Source organism: Ceratotherium simum, chromosome 7 (genome assembly GCF_057802395.1).
Source record: "Ceratotherium simum simum isolate JZ-2026a chromosome 7, ASM5780239v1, whole genome shotgun sequence".
NCBI lineage: Eukaryota > Metazoa > Chordata > Mammalia > Perissodactyla > Rhinocerotidae > Ceratotherium > Ceratotherium simum.
The window spans coordinates 34720626-34739882 of NC_141906.1; the positions used below are offsets into that span (position 1 = coordinate 34720626).

The window sequence follows — 19257 nt, forward strand, 5'->3', positions numbered from 1 at the left end:
TTTTTCATAAATCTCCTTAATGACTGCATAGTATTCCATTTATGGAAATACTATAATTTATTTAACCAACCCTCACATAGATATTCTGATTGTTTCCAGTTTTTCATAATTAAAGTAACAGTGGAAATAAATATATTTTAAACATTATGCTAAATGAACGAAGTCAGACACAAAGGGCCACATATTGTGTAAGTGAGTCCATTTATATGAAATGTCCAGAATAGGCCAATTCATAGAGACAGAAAGTAGATTAGTGAGGAGAGGGGAAATAGGGGGAAACTGCTAATGGGTATGGTGTTTCTTTTTGGGCGTGATAAAAATTTTCTGGAATTAGATAGTGGTGATGGTTGTACAACTTGTGAATATACTAAAAATCACTGAATTGTACACTTTAAAAGAGTGAATTTTATGGTATGTGAATTGTATCTCAATTAAAAAATATATTTCTTGGATAAATCAATGTCTTCATTTAGGGTTATTTAATAAAAATTGACTCCTAAAAGTAGGATTACTAGAGCAAAGGGTTGAACATTTTTAAGGTTCTTGATATACACTAGGGTAACAATATTCCTAACACCCAGGTGAAAAATAACTCCAATACTTAAATCACCAACAGAATGCCAAATATATGTTTTAAATCATTGTCATATATACATGACGTATACGTATATATGACAATGAATTAAAAATAGATCTGATTTTGAAATTTTAAATCTGATTAAAACATTTTAATTCAGATCTTTAGATAAAAGAAACTTCTGGAGAAAAAGTAAATTTTGGCTGTAAAACACACACTGAATTTTTTTCTAAAAATGGAAACAATATCTCTGAGTTTGTGCTGTGCTCTCCTGCCTCCTTCCCTTCCTTGGCTGTTGCCTCTATCTGCACTGCCCCTCTCCTCAATAAAGGCCAGCCCAAGTGCTTCCTTCGACGCTCTGCTTAAATGTCATCTCTTCCCAGAGGCTTCTCCTGTTCCTCTGGTCAGAACGAATGCCTCCCCCTCCTACACATCTCTTAACCTCTTCATAGGCCTCATTAATGTTCTTGCAGTTGAGAGGTGTAGGGTTGACCATTCTGACAATGACTTAATTCTCAAATATCCCAATGTTTCCTGCGAGAGACACTATTGCATAGAGATCAAGAGCATGGACTTTGGAGCCAGGCGACCTGGATTCAAGTCCCAGCCCTGCCACTCTCTTACTGTATGACCTTGGGCAAATTCTTTGACCTCTCATGCCTCTATTTCTTCATCTGTAGACTGGGGATAATAATTGTACCCTCACCTCAGAGGCTTAAGTGAGATAATGAACATGAAGAGCTGAGAACAGTAGTTGGCATATAGTAAGTGTCATGTAAATGTCAGTATTACTGGTTTTATGTGCCTGGCACCATGCTAGTCATTGTCACGTATATCTCTTGTTGTCTCTCCTCTATCTCCACCACCCCATTTCCACACCTGTCATAGCGAACATTTATAGTACAATCCTGGGCCTTAATAGCTCCCCATTGCCTTTATTTTTTTATTTTTTTTATTTTTTTTTAAATTTTTTATTTATTTATTTTTCCCTCAAAGCCCCAGGAGATAGTTGTATGTCATAGTTGCACATTCTTCTAGTTGCTGTATGTGGGACGCGGCCTCAGCATGGCCAGAGAAGTGGTGCGTCAGTGTGCGCCCGGGATCCGAACCCAGGCCGCCTGCATCGGAGCGCATGCACTTAACCGCTAAGCCACGGGGCCGGCCCCCCATTGCCTTTAGATTAGTGGGTAAGAGAATGGCTTCTAGAGCCTATCTGTCTGGGTCCAAATACCATACTAGGTATGTGACTTTGGACCAGCTACTTAACCTCTTGGTGCCTCACTGCCTTCATTTAGAAAATGGGAGACATTAATAATACCTATCTTAGAGGGTTCTTGTAAGGATTAAATAGGACTATGAATGTAAAACACTAACAATATACTTCATACTTAATAAGTGCTCCAAAATGTTAGCTATCATTATTGCTTTCATTGCATGTGCTCAGTACACGTTTGCTGGGTTGAACTAGATATATTCCGGGCCATGTCAAGAAATAAGGATGTAGTTTTTGTAGGAAACCCTCACTGAATCTTCCCTGGTGGAATAACATCAGATCGGCCCCTCTCTCTCCCTCTCCATCTTTCTCTCTCTCCCTCACACACACAGAATTCTAAAATCTGCCTCAAACTTGCTATGCATTATTCACTGACAATCTGTATTTCGCTTCCTTTGAACAGTGAAAAAGCCTGTGTCAATTTATCTTTTAAAGCTGCTTCTTGCTGAATCCACGTATGTCCATTAATGGTGACTTTGGATGGAACAGCATCTGTAGAGGCCCGTGTCAAATGATCCCCATTTAACGGGAGCTGTGACTTCCCAAGGCCGCTGCTCATTAGTAGCTGCTTCTTATTTCTTCCCATAGTTCAGACATAAGACGAAAATGAAAGAGCTTTTTACAAAGACTCTACTGAGGTGGCTGCAAAAGTGAGCATCTGAGCCTGGTATGAGAGAAGGAAAGGGAGCTTGGCAGAGGCACCAAAGAGGAGACACAGGTACCACGCTGCCTGGATTCCAAGATGTACTTCTCCTTTTCACATTTTAATGTTTCTGAAATTGGAATGTGTCTTCATTCCTTGTATAAATTTCAAGCAGTGTCTTTTTCCCCCAACCTGAAAAGTTGTCATTAAATTGATGGCACATCTTTAAAACCGAGGCAATGTGGCACTTTTGAATTTAAAAAAGTTGCCCAAATATAAGAAAGCCTGCATTAACTTTTGAGAGAAATGCTCAAAGCCAGCTTAGAGGTGGATGAGACAACTCTTGACCACAGGGAAGAAAACAGGCCTGAAGGACAGACGTCCGAGGAATCAGTGGCCCTGCTATCCTTGGTCAGGCAGAACCCTGGCTGGCTTGGAATTGGTACCCACTCGTGGCAATAACCCAGTCAGAGCATAAATACCTGAGGTGTGTCCCAACCCATTTCTAAAGGTGCTTGGTGGGGAAGGAACTCTGGGGCTTGTTTATTCTTTCTTTGACCGAGAACCGCTATTGTTCTTTGAGCTTTTTTTTTTTTTTTTTGTGAGGAGATCAGCCCTGTGCTAACATCCGCCAATCCTCCTCTTTTTTTGCTGAGGAAGAGGGCCCTGGGCTAACATCTGTGCCCATCTTCCTCCACTTTATATGGGACGCCGCCACAGCATGGCTTGCCAAGCAGTGCGTCGGTGCGCGCCCGGGATCTGAACCAGCGAACCCCGGGCTGCCGCAGCGGAGCGCGCGCACTTAACCGCTTGCGCCACCGGGCCGGCCCCCCCCCCTTTTTTTTTTTTTTTGTGAGGAAGATTGGTCCTGAGCTAACATCCTTTGCCCATCTTCCTCTTTTTTTTTTTTTTTTTGCTGAGGAAGATTAGCCCTGAGCTAACATCTGTGCCCATCTTCCTCTATTTTGTATATGGGATGCCACCACAGCATGGCTTGATGAGCAGTGCGTAGGCCCGCACCCGGGATTTGAACCTGCAAACCCCGGGCTGCTGAAGCAGAGCATGCAAACTTAACCACTACGCCATTGGGCCGGCCCCTTTGAGCTTTTTTAAAGGCATAGGACTACATTTGGGAGTAAAAGTCGTTGTGAAAATATACAGTTATTTCCTTATAGTAAACCAAACTACCTGTTAATTAATTAATTAGTTAATTTATCCAACAAGTACTTACTGAGCAATACTACATGCCTGGTCCATGCTGGTCACTGTGTATGTTGTCTAAAGAAATGATCTGAGCAACCCTATGAGGCAGGTATTGTAATTCACCCCATTTCCCAGACCCAGAAACTGGGGCTTGCAGAAGAGTGACTCCAGCCAATTCACACAGGTAGGAACTGGCACAGCGCGCATAGGGACCCGGTCTGTCTACCCCAGAACTCCTACTCTTTGAACTGCCCCACACCATTTGACATGGCTTCAACTTGCTTTCTTTTCCCGGAGAAGAAAATTGAGGGCCGCTGCGATGTGGGGGCAGAGTCAGGACTAGAATTAGGGCCTCTGACTCCCAGCCCAAGGCTCTTTTTACTACTCTCTGTCAAAGCTTTTGGGAATACAAAAAACCATCTGGAGGGTAAGGGGTTGAGAATCAAGCAAGGCTTTCCCCGGTGATGGCTTCTTTTTTGTTTTTTTCTTTCATGCTTACTACGTCCAGCAAAGCTGCAAGCCCCATCCTGGGTCACCATGTCCCATGAGAACAACTGAGGCAGACAATTTATGGCCCCCTCCATCATGTTTCATCATTGTGATTTACCTGATGCTAAAAGATCACACCAGGGATCACTGGATGGGTGCAGAGAAGAAGGGCGTTTTCTCTGTGGAATCCTAGCAGAGGCACAAACTGTTCCCACCTGAGCTTCAGGAAGGACCCTCCATGCCCAAATCCCGTTCCTAATTAGGTGTAATTATTCTTGTCCTTTGTCTTCGCCTGCGCCAGTGTGAGAGGAAGTCTTTAATCTGGGAGCCATTGGAACGGCAGAATAGTGAGGTCACCTGGACCAGCAGCTAATGGATTCTCTACCCTTTGTTCCCATGATAATGGGATGAAACAGTGAAATATTACCCTGATGCTTCTGGGGGAGAATTTATAGGACTCAGGCTGGTGTGTTTTGCAAATTAGGTGGCAATACAGAGAGAAACCAGTTATAATGCTTTCCTGTTCTTGGGCAGCTCCAGGAGCAGCTTGTTGCTTGTGTCATCCTGTTCCAAAGGGGTCTCCCCACCCCTCTGCCTCAAAGTCCCCCAGCCCCACCTGGCTTACCTTGCAGCAGTGTATAGAAGGCACCTGAGGCAGACAGGTTGGTGGTTATGGTGACATCATCCTTGCTGGAGGTCTCTACCTGGACATGCACTGAGCTGTCTGTGTCACTTCGGAAACTGCTCACCTGGCCAGTAGGGAAGGTCACATTTGTCAGGCGGCCAAAGCTGTCATACCTGAAAACCAAGGGGTGGCTCTGAGTAACAGAAATATAACACTGCTATAGCTGGAACTCGGCATGTTCTGCCTTATGCCACAGTATTGTATTTCCTTCTGGTCGAATACATTTCCATGTCTCCTACATTTCCTTGCACATAGTTTTCAGGATACGACTCCACCTGCTGATACCCTTCTGCAGGCAAACGACTTACCTCTCTGAGTCTTCCTTTCCTACTTCCATAAAGTGGAGATGATAACTCCTGCTCTGCCTACCACCCAGGATTACTGTGAGGAACATGTGGAAGTTCCCTGTAGCTATAAACCAATATTCACCCAAGAAGGGTGAGATGCTGGTGGCCATATGAGATTGCTGACCCAGAGTCTTGGGGTGGGGGTGGGGGGCATGGGGACGCACTCCCAGAGGGGAAGTGGTCAAATGTAATGCTTGAATCCCCTCTCAAAACCCCCAAGAACTGGTTATACAGTTTCTTCCTGAACAACACTAGAGATGGGGCTTCCTAGGAAGCTACAGATTCTGGGAAAAGGGTACTCTGAATTCAGACCAGGACTCTGCTGCATAAGCAGGCTAGACAGATGGGCTCTTGCAACCTCTGCCCATCTAGATTTCACATCTAGCACCAAGCAGCTGTGTATCTGCAGCTTTCAGAACTCACAGCTTTGCTCTGGTGTGGTTTTTCTGAAGCGTCATAATTGAATTTTAATTCTCTTTCCCATTCTCCTGATAATAATAAAAGACCTGTGATTCTTGAACACCTACAATGTACCAGGTATGGTGCCAGTGGCTTTTCATACATTCTTTCATTTAATCCTCACAACTACTCTAAAAAGTATATATTATCTCCTTTTTGGAGGAGGCTCAGAAAAGTTAAGTCACCTGCTCAAGGTTACACACCTAATAAGTGTGGTAGAGTCAAAATTCAAACTCAGATCTGTCTGCTTCCAAGCCACCACTTGCTTCTCTGTCTTCAACGAGCATTTCTGTACCGTCCATTTGCAAGGTGTGCTCTCCCACCTGCTGCAGAGTGGTTGGGAGGGGGCAGGGAGTAGGCTATTAACATTTTAGTTATTATTTTTAATTATGGGAGGCTGAAGTGTCAAAAGGTAGGTTTAAATAGCCTTTTTGCATTTGTGTGTGAATGGGGGAAGAGTTCTTCATCCAGATGTCAATATTTCTGAGTTCTACTCATGCTTAAGCTTGCTGCACGGGTTCAGCCATATATGTCTCCCCCATGTACTCTGGGTCTCCCTACTGGACTTTCTTCCTGCCTTGCTTCTAATCCTGGAGTAAAGCTGGCCTCTGGACCCCTGAGGGTTTTAACTATGGTGAAATGAAAGGCCTGAGAGTTCAGGTCCATCCTGGCTCTTCTCATGATTTCTTCAGCTGGGCCTGGCTTCCTGCCAGGACCCCTGGGTCCTGCAGTTTCCATGGTTTCAGGTGAGACTTAGTGGGTGAGACTAGGCAGGCCTTCGCTGAGCAATTTTCTGCTCAGGTCAGATTTGGGTGCTGCATGGACTCTGCCATCTGCCAGCTCTTTCTGAACCTGTGCCTGGCACTGATCATGACACTCTGTACACTGAATGGTGAGAGTCCCTGGCACAGTCTGCCACAGAGGAGGTGTTGGTAACGGTGTTTTGAATGAATCATCCCAGTCCTGGACACAAGTCCCACTCTGGGGGAAGAGCCAAGGAAGTTGAATCTCTCTGTTGCTGAGGCCTGAGGCAGGGGAACGGAAGCTCTTCCAAGATGGCGAGCAACTCAGTGGTCTCTACCCATACCTCAGGCTTGGGCTTGGTGGGGCAAGGCTGTGGGTCTATATCAGTCCTTTGGGCTCTCCTATAGGCAGTTAAAGGGCTTTGGAAACCTGTTTCCTGTCATGATTTCTCATTTTTCTTCCTTACTACTGAGTCAGGTTCTCATAAGAAAAGGTCACTTTGCCTTAGGGGAGAGTGATGGTGTGGCTTGAAACCTGGACTGGAGGGTCAAAGGTGAGAGTGCCGCTCAGAGCCAGGTGAGGGAGTGATTCTGAGAGATTGCTGCTAGGAAGGATGGCAACGATCTTTGGGGTAAAGATCTGGAATGTTTGTCCGAAGGCCTCTCTCACCTGCAGACTCATTCAGAGTTTTGTTCCCTTTAACTGTAGGTTCTCTTTAACCCTTATGGTTGCTGAAAATTTGAACAGGAAGGAATTTCACAAAAACGTTTACAGTGGTTATCTCTGGAAGGTAGAATTACAGGTGATCTTAATTGCTTATGTATTTATATTTTATATCCCCAAGATTTTCTATAATTAACATGGATTATTTTCATAATCAGAAAAGTGCTTTGACAACCCAAGTGATGCCACATACCAGGAGCTCATGAGCATGGCCATCTTGGGGAAGAGGACCTTTTAAATTACCGGCATTTGTAGAGTCTCACTTATAGGATATCTGCCAATATCACTCTCCAGGCCTTTTCAGTAAAATAACTAGCACACTCCAAATTCCTGAGCCCCAAATCAAGACCCCCCAAAATTGGCTCTGCCCTGGTCATCTTAACTGTATTTGTGGTCTATGAGTAACGGAGCCCTGTTGGACCCTGAGTCATCTTTTAAATCAACAGGAAGATCCATTTCGGTCCCACAGGTTCAGGGGATGGGTATGCTGTGCTAGTCCTGTTATCCATGTACATACTCTTTATTAATGAGACTACTTACTCAGACTATCTAATTTCCTGACCTAACCGGATAACAGAGATTTTATTATACCAAGATACTTAAAAAGATACTTAAAAGGGAGTTATGGAGCCTTACAAATAAGACTTGATAGAGAGATTATTAATCAGGGGTCAGATGTCACTTCAATACTACTTCTAACAAGGCCTTGCCCAAGGCCACTTCATAAAGCCCTCCCTGGTCTCTCCCGTCCCTTCTTCTCCCAGGGATACTCCGGCACAGCTCTGTCACAGACTGTGTCCCCTGCATCGTAATAGCTGATGTTCAAATTGTCTCCCGCTTCGGCCTGGGAGTGCTTGAGTCAAGACAGGGCTGTGGAGTCAGACAGCCAGACTGGGACTCTGGATCCTACCACCTGCCAGCAACGGGGCCCTGGAGGACTGGCTCTGTTCATGTTAGCTGCTCCAGCAGTGGGAATGGCAGAGAGAAGACAGGCAGGGAACGTTGGCTGAACAAATAAATGAATGCATGATTGGATGTGTGAAGCCTTTTTCCTGCTCTGCTGGAAAGGGACCATGATTCATTCACATGCTACCTCCTGCAGGACTTGACAGAGGCTTGACACACAGTAGGGACATGATAAACATCAACTGAATGCACAAATATGGACATAACCACTTTCACTAAATGATACTTCAGCAATCTCCGTAGGCCTCTCCCCAGAGTTTTACTCTCCAAGACAGAAAGAGGCTTTGCATAAAGGCAGACGATTGTAATTATTATTGAAGATAGCCTGTAATACATAATTAAATTGAGCCTGAAGAAGATACAATGAAAAGGACCCATGCCTTCAAGATCTGGTTTTCATTTTATACGAGATGGCCAAAAAACAGTAATTTCCACTCCTCACATTTTCCATTAAAAGGACTGAATGTCTTAATTAAATGAACATCAAATAGAACAGCCAATTTATAGAATTTTCTTGTCTCCTATTCATTCATTTCAGTGCCTTCCAGAGCTTGAGAAATGCCACTGGATCTCTCTGCTGCCTGATCAATAACTGTGATTATCCCATCAGAACACTGTTGCTTCTGCCTCTGTGGGGAAGAAATGGAGCTGCCCATCTTCTAGACCTTGAACACCTCTGCCCTGTGGCCCCCTCAGTGGAGCCCTTTCTCTTCCTGCTCCAGAGCTGCTAAGAGAAAGGAGGCTGGTGCTGCTCAACAAGGTGTTGGGGGATAGTTCTCTGCACTTGCTGGATTCCAAGTGGCTGCTTCAGACCCTGGCCCCGTGATTGGGTGACTTCTGAACAACGTCTTAGTTATGTCTGTCGCAGCTTTACTTTAATTACTGGCAAATTTTCTTTCTTTCTAACCAAAAGGAATGGAAGGAACGTGTTGGTGTGGGAAGGTCCTTGGAGCCAGAAAGTCTCGGCTTTGAATCCAGGCTCTACACTTGCCAGCAATGTAGCCCTAGGGGAAGGGCACTCAGTTCTGTTTTCTTGTCATCTCCCTGAGGGAAAAAGGGACTGTGGTGGGTCACTGCTGTACCCCCAGAACTTAGAAGGGTGCCTTGCATATAGCAGGTGCTCAATAATGTGAATGAATGTTGGCTGAATGACCTGCTCCTTCCTGCCTCTCTTTCTGATTTCACCTTGAACTCTATTCCTCGTACTTCCTGCATTCCACTACCTCTCCTTCTGTTCTCCAAACATGCCAAGCTCAAGCCAGCTCACACTTACTGTTCCCTTTGCAGGGAATGTTCTTCCCTCCAATTTTGGTTTGGTTAGTTCCTTTCATTACTCAGGTTTTAGTTCAAATGTTATCACTCCAGTGAGGCCTTCTGTGATCACCCTTTCTGATGGGTCCTCCCATCACTATCACACTATCTTATTTTATTGTCTTCATTGTACTTACTTATTTTTGTGTGTGTGTGAGGAAGATCAGCCCTGAGCTAATATCCATGCCAATCCTCCTCTTTTTGCTGAGGAAGACCGGCCCTGAGCTAACATCTATTGCCAATCCTCTTCCTTTTGGTTTTCCCTTTTTCTCCCCAAAGCCCCAGTAGATAGTTGTATGTCATAGTTGCACATCTTTCTAGTTGCTGTATGTGGGACGCTGCCTCAGCATGGCCAAACAAGCAGTGCGTCGGTGCGTGCCTGGGATCCGAAGCCGGGCCGCCAGCAGCGGAGCGCGTGCACTCAACTGCTAAGCCACGGGGCTGGCCCAATTGTACTTATTATTTTGTTTATATGTTTACTTGTTCGTTGTCTGTCTCTTCCCACTGGAATATAAGCTCCATGAGGATAGGGACCTTGTCTGTATTTTCAGGGCCTAGAGGAGTACCCAGCATATAAAAGGTACTCAATACATATTTCTTGGATGAATTAATGAATGAATGACTGAATAAATAAACAGTAGCTATTATTATTGTTTTTTCAAGATGTGGACTGAGAATAACTAAGAATTCCACCCCTTTTACCCGCTCCCCCTTCCATATGAGGAAGGGAAAGTTCACTAATATTCACGGAGTACCTTTTAGGTATTTATCAAGCACCGTGCTCATAACCATCTTTTGAGGTAGGTATTATTATTGTTATTTCACAATTCAGGAATATGAGGCTCAGAAAGGATAACTAACTTGCCTAAGATCACACAGCTAGCAGAGGAACAGGATTCAAAGTCAGGTCTGTCTGACCTTAAAGTCTGTGTTCTTTCATCAGGCTTCCCATAAAAGTGATGCTGTTTCAAATCATAACCTTTGTGTTCATCACTACGTTAAAGAAAAACTTGTGTTTGGAAATCTCAAGTGGGTCAAGAAGGCTGACAGTTTTTCCTTCAAGATGCTTTGCTTTGATATCACTGCAATTGACTTTGCAGTGATGGCAAGTCCCTATTTGGGGGTATGATAGAGATGGCCAGATGATTGGCTTTCCATTATTTCCTTCCACTGACTTTTCTTCACTCCATTTTCCTAAAGCATCTTTGGAGCATGAGGAAAGAAAACCATAAAAGATTCATACAGTTGCTGTGAACTTGCTCTCAGAAGAGGACCACTAAAGGGTATCTGCACACACACTGCAAGGCTTTCTTCTTCACACTCAATACTTCACTCCTCAAGCCACTTACTATGTGCAGCCAGCAAGGAAAATGCCAAATTGCCTCTCTGATGCTAACTTTTTTGCTGATCAGACTTTTGGGTTGGAAAATAAAGATTTGATTTTTATGACTTTCATCTATGACTGTTTCAAACAACACCATCATCAACAAGAGGAATTGGACACTGTATCCTCTGTGAATAATTAGAGTTCACAGCCCATGCACACCAATAGTTCCCTTGGCCTCAGGCCACTATCATAGATGGCATCACTACATCATTAGCTACTCCCAAACTGTATCAGAGCCAGGGCACTTTTGGGCTTCTGCAATAAAAACTTGTACTTGCTGCCCATTTCCTATAGAATTAAGTCCCAGTAATGAATTCTAGCCTTCAGGATTTCCAAGATCTAGTCTACCTTACCACTGTAGGTCTTCTCTCTTGCTGATGTTGTACTTGAGGCAATGAGTCTGGTGGAAAGTGCTTAAGATTGAGGTGGATCTGGGATTGAATCCTGGCTCTGCCACTTGTGTCTACAGTATCACAGAGCCAGTCAGTGTCTGTTCTGCTTATTCTCTGTTTTCCCCCTCAGATCCTTTCTCTGCCATTCTCTGTGCCCAGAAGGGCTGACCCTTGCAGACTGCATTACTGAGACCCCTTGCTGGCTTGCTTCTGGTTGGATTCAGTCAATGTCAGGCACTGGTAAGAGACTGGAGGTCAAGAGAAGTTTCTACTCACTCCCTATCTCCTTTAGTGCCATATTTCTAATAGTGGCTGCATCTATCCACAATTACAGCTTCTACCAGATGGCTTCTCTTTTGTGGTCATAGCTCCCACTGGGCTTCAGTAATTAATACTCTATTCCTTCCCTGCCTTGCCCTTAAGCCTGCATGTTGGTCATGATTGTTCACTGTTTTTAGTGCCTGGGTGCCTCACATCCTTTCTTAGTTCCTTTATCCCTGCCTACACCTCTAGAACATTTCTTCATTTGAAAGATATTTTTGCTGGGTATAGAATTCTGGGTTGACAGGTTTTTTTTTTTTTGGTTTTTGTTTTTGTTTTTTTTTCCTTTCAGCACTTCTGTCTTTCAGCTTGCACAGTTTCTGATGAGAAGTTGGCTGTAATTTTTAATCTTTGCTCCTCTGTATAAAATGCCTCTTTTTTTTCTGGCTGCTTTCAAGATTTTCTTTTTGTTTTGTATTCAGCAGTTTGAATATGATATACTTAGATGTGTGTGTGTGTGTGTGTGTGTGTGTGTGTGTGTGTTTATTCTGCTTGGTGTTTTCTGAGTTTTTTGGGGTCTGTGGTTTAGTGTCTGTCATTAATTATGGATAATTCTCAACCATTATTTCTTCAAATATTTCTTCTGCCTTCTTCTTGCTCTCTTCTCCTGGAATTCTTCTCCAATTACATGCATATTAGACCAGTTGATATTGTTCCCCTGCTCTTAGATGCCCTGCTCTGTATTTTTTCACTCATTTCTCTTTGTGTTTCAGTTTGGGTAATTTCTATCAATGCATCTTCTTTCCTCAGCTGTGTCAAGTCTACTGACAAGCCCATTAGAGGCATTCTTCATCTTTGTAACTGTGTTTTTCTTTTCTAGCATTTCCATTTGATTCTCTCTTATAGTTTCAATTTCTCTGCTGAAATTATCCATCTGATTTTGCATATTGTTCACCTTTTCCATTAGAGCCTTTAACGTAATTATAGTTATTTTAAATTCTCTGAAAGATAGTTTCAACATCTGTGTCATATCTGAGTATGATTCTGATGATTCCTTTGTCTCTTTGGAGTGTGTTGATTTTTCTTGCCTTTTTGTATGCATGTTCACTTTAAAGTGTGATATCTTGTGTAGCACAGTAGAGACTAAGGTAACAGGTTTTATGGAAATGGGGATGTGTTTCCTTCTGCTAGGACTTTAGTGAGGGAGTTCGAGTTAATTTAATTAGGATTTGGGCTGGTTTGAAGTTTGTTGTTTCTATGGTTAACCTTAGTGCATCACAGGCTTTAAATTCCTCCAGCAATACCTTGTGTTTAGGGGGAAAAACTGGTTTGCCAGAGGGTTTTTTTCCTCAATGTCTACTCCATTCTCAGCTTTAGGTCCCCTCTTTGTGCTGGGCCTTATAAAGGGTCTCTTTCCATGTTCTCATCCCTTTCTTATCTCTTTCCCAGTAGTATTCTGCTTTTCATTGTTATATTTAGCTTTTTAGCAAGTGGTAGTGGGTAGTGAGCATAAGAGAGTTCTCTCTTGTTCTGATTAAGCCTCAGTCTTATATATGCATGTGTCCCTGAGTCTCAGGAGTGTGGCCTCTTCTGTGCTCCTGCCCCTTTTCAGGCTGTAATTCTGGGCCCATTACATATTCCTGTTACTCTCCTAGCAGTAGTTAAAATTTTTTTTCTTCCTTCCTTCAGCTGCAATGAGTTTCCACCAGTGCCTAAGTAGGATAGTGTCAGTTGCCCCTCTCTCCACAGATTAAGGCTTTTGTTCCATGTAGGAGATAAGGTGAGAAAGGTCTGGGTGGAACAGGCAGATATGTGTGCCCCTCCCTCAGCAGCTGCTGTACCCCTCCCCCAGGTCTACACAAGGAACACTTTCTTAAGTCTTTCTCTACTCTTTTCTGTGAGTACCTGATGGGGTTTGTGGAGAAAAGTTCTGAAGAGGATGTGGACTCTCCCAATGTCTGCAGCCTCCAAGGGCTTTATACTTTCTTGCCAGTACACACTTAGCCTTTATAAATTCACCAACCAACCTAACTGAACCCTTATTACGCATGACTGGTTGCTTCTACCCCAGGGAAGCTAGTGCTCACATCTTGTCTTTCTCTTCAGGAGTCTGTCTCTCCTTGGATTTTGCCAGTTGGTTGCCCTGTGACCTCAGAGAAGGAGTTCAAGGAAAACTCATGAATTTGCCATTTGTCTGGCTTATTTTCATTGTAAGGTTGGGAACGATGCTCTTTCTAGCTCTTACATCCTCAAGCAAAACCTGGAAGCCAAGTCTCTTCATTTGAATCATTTTAGTTGAATCCTATTTCCTGCTGGAGCACTGATAGTGCTGGAGCTGGGATTTAAATCTAGTATTCTTCTCACTATAGCATATTTTTGTTACCTTCTTTATCTTCCTTCTCTGCTGAATTTACATTTCATTCATAACATATTTACTGAGCACCTACTAGGTTGTAAGCCCTAAGCTTGTACAGAGATATATTAGTCAAGGTCTCACAGTAGTTAGTGTGAACATAGGAATGACATGGGCTATCACAGGGCACCATGGGATGCCAGAGCCACTTCTCCCTATGAAACAGGGGAGCTGGTTGCTCATGCCCACTCAAGAAGCCAATTTTGGAACCTCATGCTTATGAGGCCATTTTCTTAGCCTCCAATTGCCATCTGCACAGGAGTCCAAGTCTGAAATTAATGATGCCACACATTGCAGATGAGGACTGCATTACAGACTTCTTTGAGGTTTTCTATCAGTAGATCTGTGGGCTGAGGGAAGGAAAGTAACCTTGATTACCCAGAACTGTGCACTCTTTAAGTCAAGTTGCTCTGAAGTGTGTGATGTTTATGTTAGATGTATTATTGAATCTGCTGAGAGGATCGATAAAGCCAACTTAAAACTTGTTTCAGTAATAGCCCACGTCACAAGCAAGCCTGGGTTGATTTTTTTTTTAAATATTAGAGCATTTGGGTTGGAATCCACTAAGCTGTCTCGTGGAGCTAAGAGTAGAAAATTCACTAGAGCAATAGTGCATTGACAAAATCTGTCCAAACCTGTGTTAAGAAACACCATAATGATAATAATATCACATCCTCACTTCTTGGGAGCTTCAGAGTTTGCAAAGTATTTTCACTTTCAGTATTTATTTAGTTTTTTGATCCTCATAATGGCCCTTAAACGGGGTAGGGCAGTCATTATTTCTGTCTAGTTGAGACTTGGGTTTGGACGTCAGCCAGCCTGCCCTGAGTCACATAGTAAACATCCAGTGAAAATAGCTATCTGGTACCCTATGCTTTGTTTACAATCTGAGCTGAACCATTTTCCTTGACTCACTCTGCATGCCTTTTTCCAGCCCATTTTGGACATTCTCAAGGACCTGATCCTTTTCCTCATTCATATCTTGATCCTTCAGACGACACTTGACTCTGCTCTTCTGGTCTGCCCTCTAATTGCTACCTCCTTCAATTACAACTTTTGTCTGCTCCTTTGATTAGTTTACTTGCAGTTGCTCCTGGATAATACCTTTCATGCACAAACAACATTTCTGCAATTACTTGTACTGCCACTAATATTGCTTGAAATAATAATAACAACAGCAACAGCAGCTATCACTTGAGTACTTATGATGAGTCAGACATGGAGTCGTCCATATTTTATCCCATTGAAATTTTGAACCTTAGACTATCCCTGTGAAATAGATACTATTTTAATCCCTATCATACAGATAAGTTTCAAAGAATTTCAGTGAACCCAGTCAGTGTAGTTGAAAGAACACAGACTTGTGTTCTGGCTCCACTAGGTACTCACTGTGTGATTTTAGATTAGTTACCTAATCTCTCTGTGACTCAGTTGGTTCATCTGTAAAAAATGTGGTGATAATTCCTACTCTCAGAGGTTGATGTGAAGATTAAATGGGAAAGAGCCTGGCACACAGTAGGATCTCAAAAAAAGTAAGTTTCTCTTTTTTATTTTAGAGCTTTTATCTTTAACTCCTGAGAACTGCTATTAAGTGGATACTTTGGAATTCCAAATGCCATTTTATAAAAAGCAATGGTACTAACTTCTCCTTCTTCATAAAACATCAACTCTGGCCCTATATTTCATCAAAGAAGACAGGAAGGGGGGAACAGGATCCTTTCTGGCATAGGTGTAGGAAATGGTTTTAGATTTCAGGGCTGGTTGAGAGTAATGGTTGCAGTGATGTGTAAGCATTCATTTTGGGATTGGAGGGAGTGACCCTGGGAACCACTTGAGTGCACTGACTTGCTCTGACAAAGAAACCCCTGTATTGGCTAAATAATGTATAAGAGATTTCCATGGGCAATGGGGGGAAAATTGAATTATTTAGCATATTTCCATTTCAATGAGTTAATCAAGATAATTGCTATTTCCCTGGATCTTTGCTTTTTCTTTGTAATTAACAAGGCCCTTGTTTAGAGAGAGGAATTTTGCCAGTGAACTTTGTACAAATAGCTGTGGCTTTTTTTTTGGTGTAAATTGTATTTAAAAATCTATTACAGATCCTTTTCCTTCGGATTCTAGGACTGTGAGAAGCTGATGCTTGATCAACCTCGAGAAAAACTTTACGGTTCAAGGATTCAAGTTCATTTGGGATTAATAAACTCAGCAGGGGCCAGCAGGGCAGAGCTGAAAGATCATGAGCTTTGGCATCAGACAGACTTGGGTTGTGATCCCTGTTCTGCCATGTTCTCACTACACAACAGTGGACAGATGAGCCTCTCTGAGCCTTAGTTTCTATTTCTGTAAAATAGATACTATTCCCCATCTTCCAGAGTTGTTGTGAGGATGAAATGCAATAATGCAGTTCCTGGCCCATAAATGATGGTCTACAAGACTAGTTCCTTCCCCATCTCCCACATACTTATCTAATGGTCACATATTTGGCAGTCTCAGTTGTTTGGAACATCAGTAAGACCTCAAAAAGAAGCTTAAAAAAATCTAAGTAGACAAGGAGATGTTACAAAGTCCATTCATCAAAATATCTCATAGAGGAATACCTCAGATGTATAAATATATTTTTTAAATTTTGGCTAGGATTGTAATAAGCTGAACTTCTGGTTCTCTGACCATATCACTTAAGAAGCCCTACCCTGGATAAAGAGAAGGGAAGTGAGCCAGTTGAGGTGGGCACCACGACTGAAACAAATAGTGACAGGATAGCGCCACGCTGAGGGAGGAGGCAGTAAAACCATACCTATTAGACACAGGAGCTAACAAAAGAACAATTTAAAATCACTTTGAGCAGGGGTGAAGGGTTCTGTAGCCTCATTTCCTCATTTCCTGAAAGCTATCTTTATATTACAGCATAGTATGCAATTGTTGTTGTTCCTTATTAATGACCCTGACTCATAAAAAGAAAGGTTTCATGTCTGTATAATGCGTTTGGGAAGGGAGGCATGTAATGCACTTCATAAGTTCCATCCAAAATGGTTAAAATGAAAGAAAATTTTTTGAAACTTGAAGATATGAGCTTTGATTATGTGGACAATTCATCCACATGGAACTGTTCCTTCTCTCATTGCCATATTTCTGGACAGTGGTCATATGAAGATGCTAGCACTTTATCAAGTACTTTTCATCCACATTACCTCCCTGTGATATGTTGGGCAGGTGTCCACTGTTTCCATTGTACAGATGTGGAAACTGAGGCCTAGAGAGATTAACTCCATGGTAATTCAAGCCCAACTCCTCTGACTCCAAAGCTCATGCCTTTTCTACTATACCACATTCCTTCCTAGGAGCAATCATCTGGAATATGAACATGCAGAATATATTCCAGGTAATGGTTCACATCCCAAATGAATTAAAATGCAATACACCCAAAAATTAACACTTCATCAATTCATCTCTAATCCTACAATGCATCTCATGAAACAAAACCATCACTTGGCCTTGTCTTGATACTTACTCGTAAAATGTTGTCCATCCATTTTCATTGCTTTTGGTTGCCAGAAGTCCAGAGTTGCCATGGTACGTCATCATGGCCAACTCATGTCCTTGTGTGGTCACACTCTTGAGTGCACTGTTGGTGCCCATAGTCACCCAGTACACCTGGCCATCTGGGACCACCAGCCAGAGGGGCATCCCGGTAGAGTCTCGGCGGACGTTCACCATGTTGCCGTTGTTGTCTGTGATGAGTGTGATGTCGCCATCCCCAGTGTAGGTAAAGTTGTACAGGTAATCTCCTGTGGGCAGGCTTTGGGTGTACAGATGCTTGCCACTGGTATCAAATAGGTAGAGCTCCTGGTCGATTGGTGAGGACAGCTCATACATGTTCTGGGTGTTGAGGAAAGGCTTGTTCTTCCTGATAAACCGAATTCGGATATTCCCAAGGTCAGCCACGTAGAGCTCCCCATCAGCACACACAGCCAAGGAAGATGGGGTATTCAGCTTTGCATCCTTGGCATAACCATCATCCCCAGAGAAACAATCACAGTTGGCATCATTTTTACAGTCACAGACACTGGGTGCCCCAGCAACTAGTGAGATCTCTCCGCTAGTGGTGACCTGCCTTATACGGTTGATCTTCTTTTCATCAGTCTCAGCGATGTACAGGACCCCATTGTGAGAGACAGCCAAGGCAGTGGCTGACTCCAGGGTTGCATGGATGGCCACCTTGCTCAGCAGGAAGTGGTCAATGCCAGGGACCTGGCAGTGCATGGGCCTGCCAGCGACAATGCGCACCTGGTGGTTTTCAGAGATTTGCAGGACCACATTGTTGTCGAGGACATAGAGGGAGTTGTCCATTGGATTGATGGCTAAGTCTGTGGGCCACTCCAGGCGAACCTGACAATGGGGAGACACCAACACTCAAATGCCTGGCAAGTTGCCCACCACTAGTCATCCCACACCCCGTAGAGCCCGTAACAGTGTCCCAAGTGCCTTCACATGCAGTCTTGCCTGATCCTCACTGCAGCCTGTCATCAACAATGGATATCAGCCTCCTGATCAGACTGAAACCATGCAAGAGCTGCCTGACACATGTGATGGTCTATATTAGACTGGTGATGGTCTATATTAGACTGATAAAATACAAAAAAGGGGATACAAAAAATAAGCAAACAAACCAAACAAAGCAGGCAAGAGGATAGACTTTGGAGTCAGTCAGGCCTGGGTTCAGATCCTAGTCCCACCACTTACGACCTTGGGCAAATTACTTTGCCTCTCTGAGCCTCAATATTCACATGCATATTTCATTCTGTAAAACAGGAATGACAACAGTGCAGAGTGCCAGACCCACAGTAAGTGCTCAACTAATGGCAGCTAATGTTATGGATGGGTAGGGGAGGCAGATGGAGTCTGGAGGCTGAAGCAGGAGTTGTTCAGAGGCTTAAGAAAGATTCTTCATGCATTGTTGATCTGTGGATGAAAGATGATTTCTCAATTCTTTGAGTTCCTGGATTAATACAAGGCTAGGCTCTGGGGATGTGAAGACAAAGTAACCACGGCCCCTGTCTGACACAGTTCCAGACCAGTTATTCTCAAATCTGGCCACACATTCAAATGACCTGTGGTAATTTTAGAAAGTAATGGTGCTCAAGTTCCGCCTCTAATCAGTTAAACCAGATCCCTGGGTGTAGGGCTTGGGCAATGGCATGATTTCAAAAGATTCTTGGGTGATTCTAATGTGGGGCTGGGAATCACAACTGGATCCTTTCTCCTTCAAGTGTGATCATCACACCAGCAGTGTTGACCTGCTGGTGTGATGATCACCTGGGAGCTGGGAGTCACCTGGGAGCTGGTCAGCAATGAAGAATGGCAGGCCTCCCCCCAAACCTACT

At 43.4% G+C, this 19257-nt stretch overlaps 1 protein-coding gene across 1 annotated transcript in view; it reads right to left on the reverse strand.

The window, feature by feature from the left end:
- The window catches only part of TENM4 (teneurin transmembrane protein 4), a 404318-nt gene that overhangs the window by 20907 nt on the left and 364154 nt on the right, over nt 1-19257 (reverse strand). Inside the window, exons 24-25 of the mRNA XM_014790360.2 lie at nt 17385-18262; nt 4811-4983 (exon numbers count right to left, since the gene is read on the reverse strand). Of these exons, the coding sequence (XP_014645846.2) occupies nt 4811-4983; nt 17385-18262 (1051 nt within the window). The remainder of the gene's footprint in view (nt 1-4810; nt 4984-17384; nt 18263-19257) is intronic.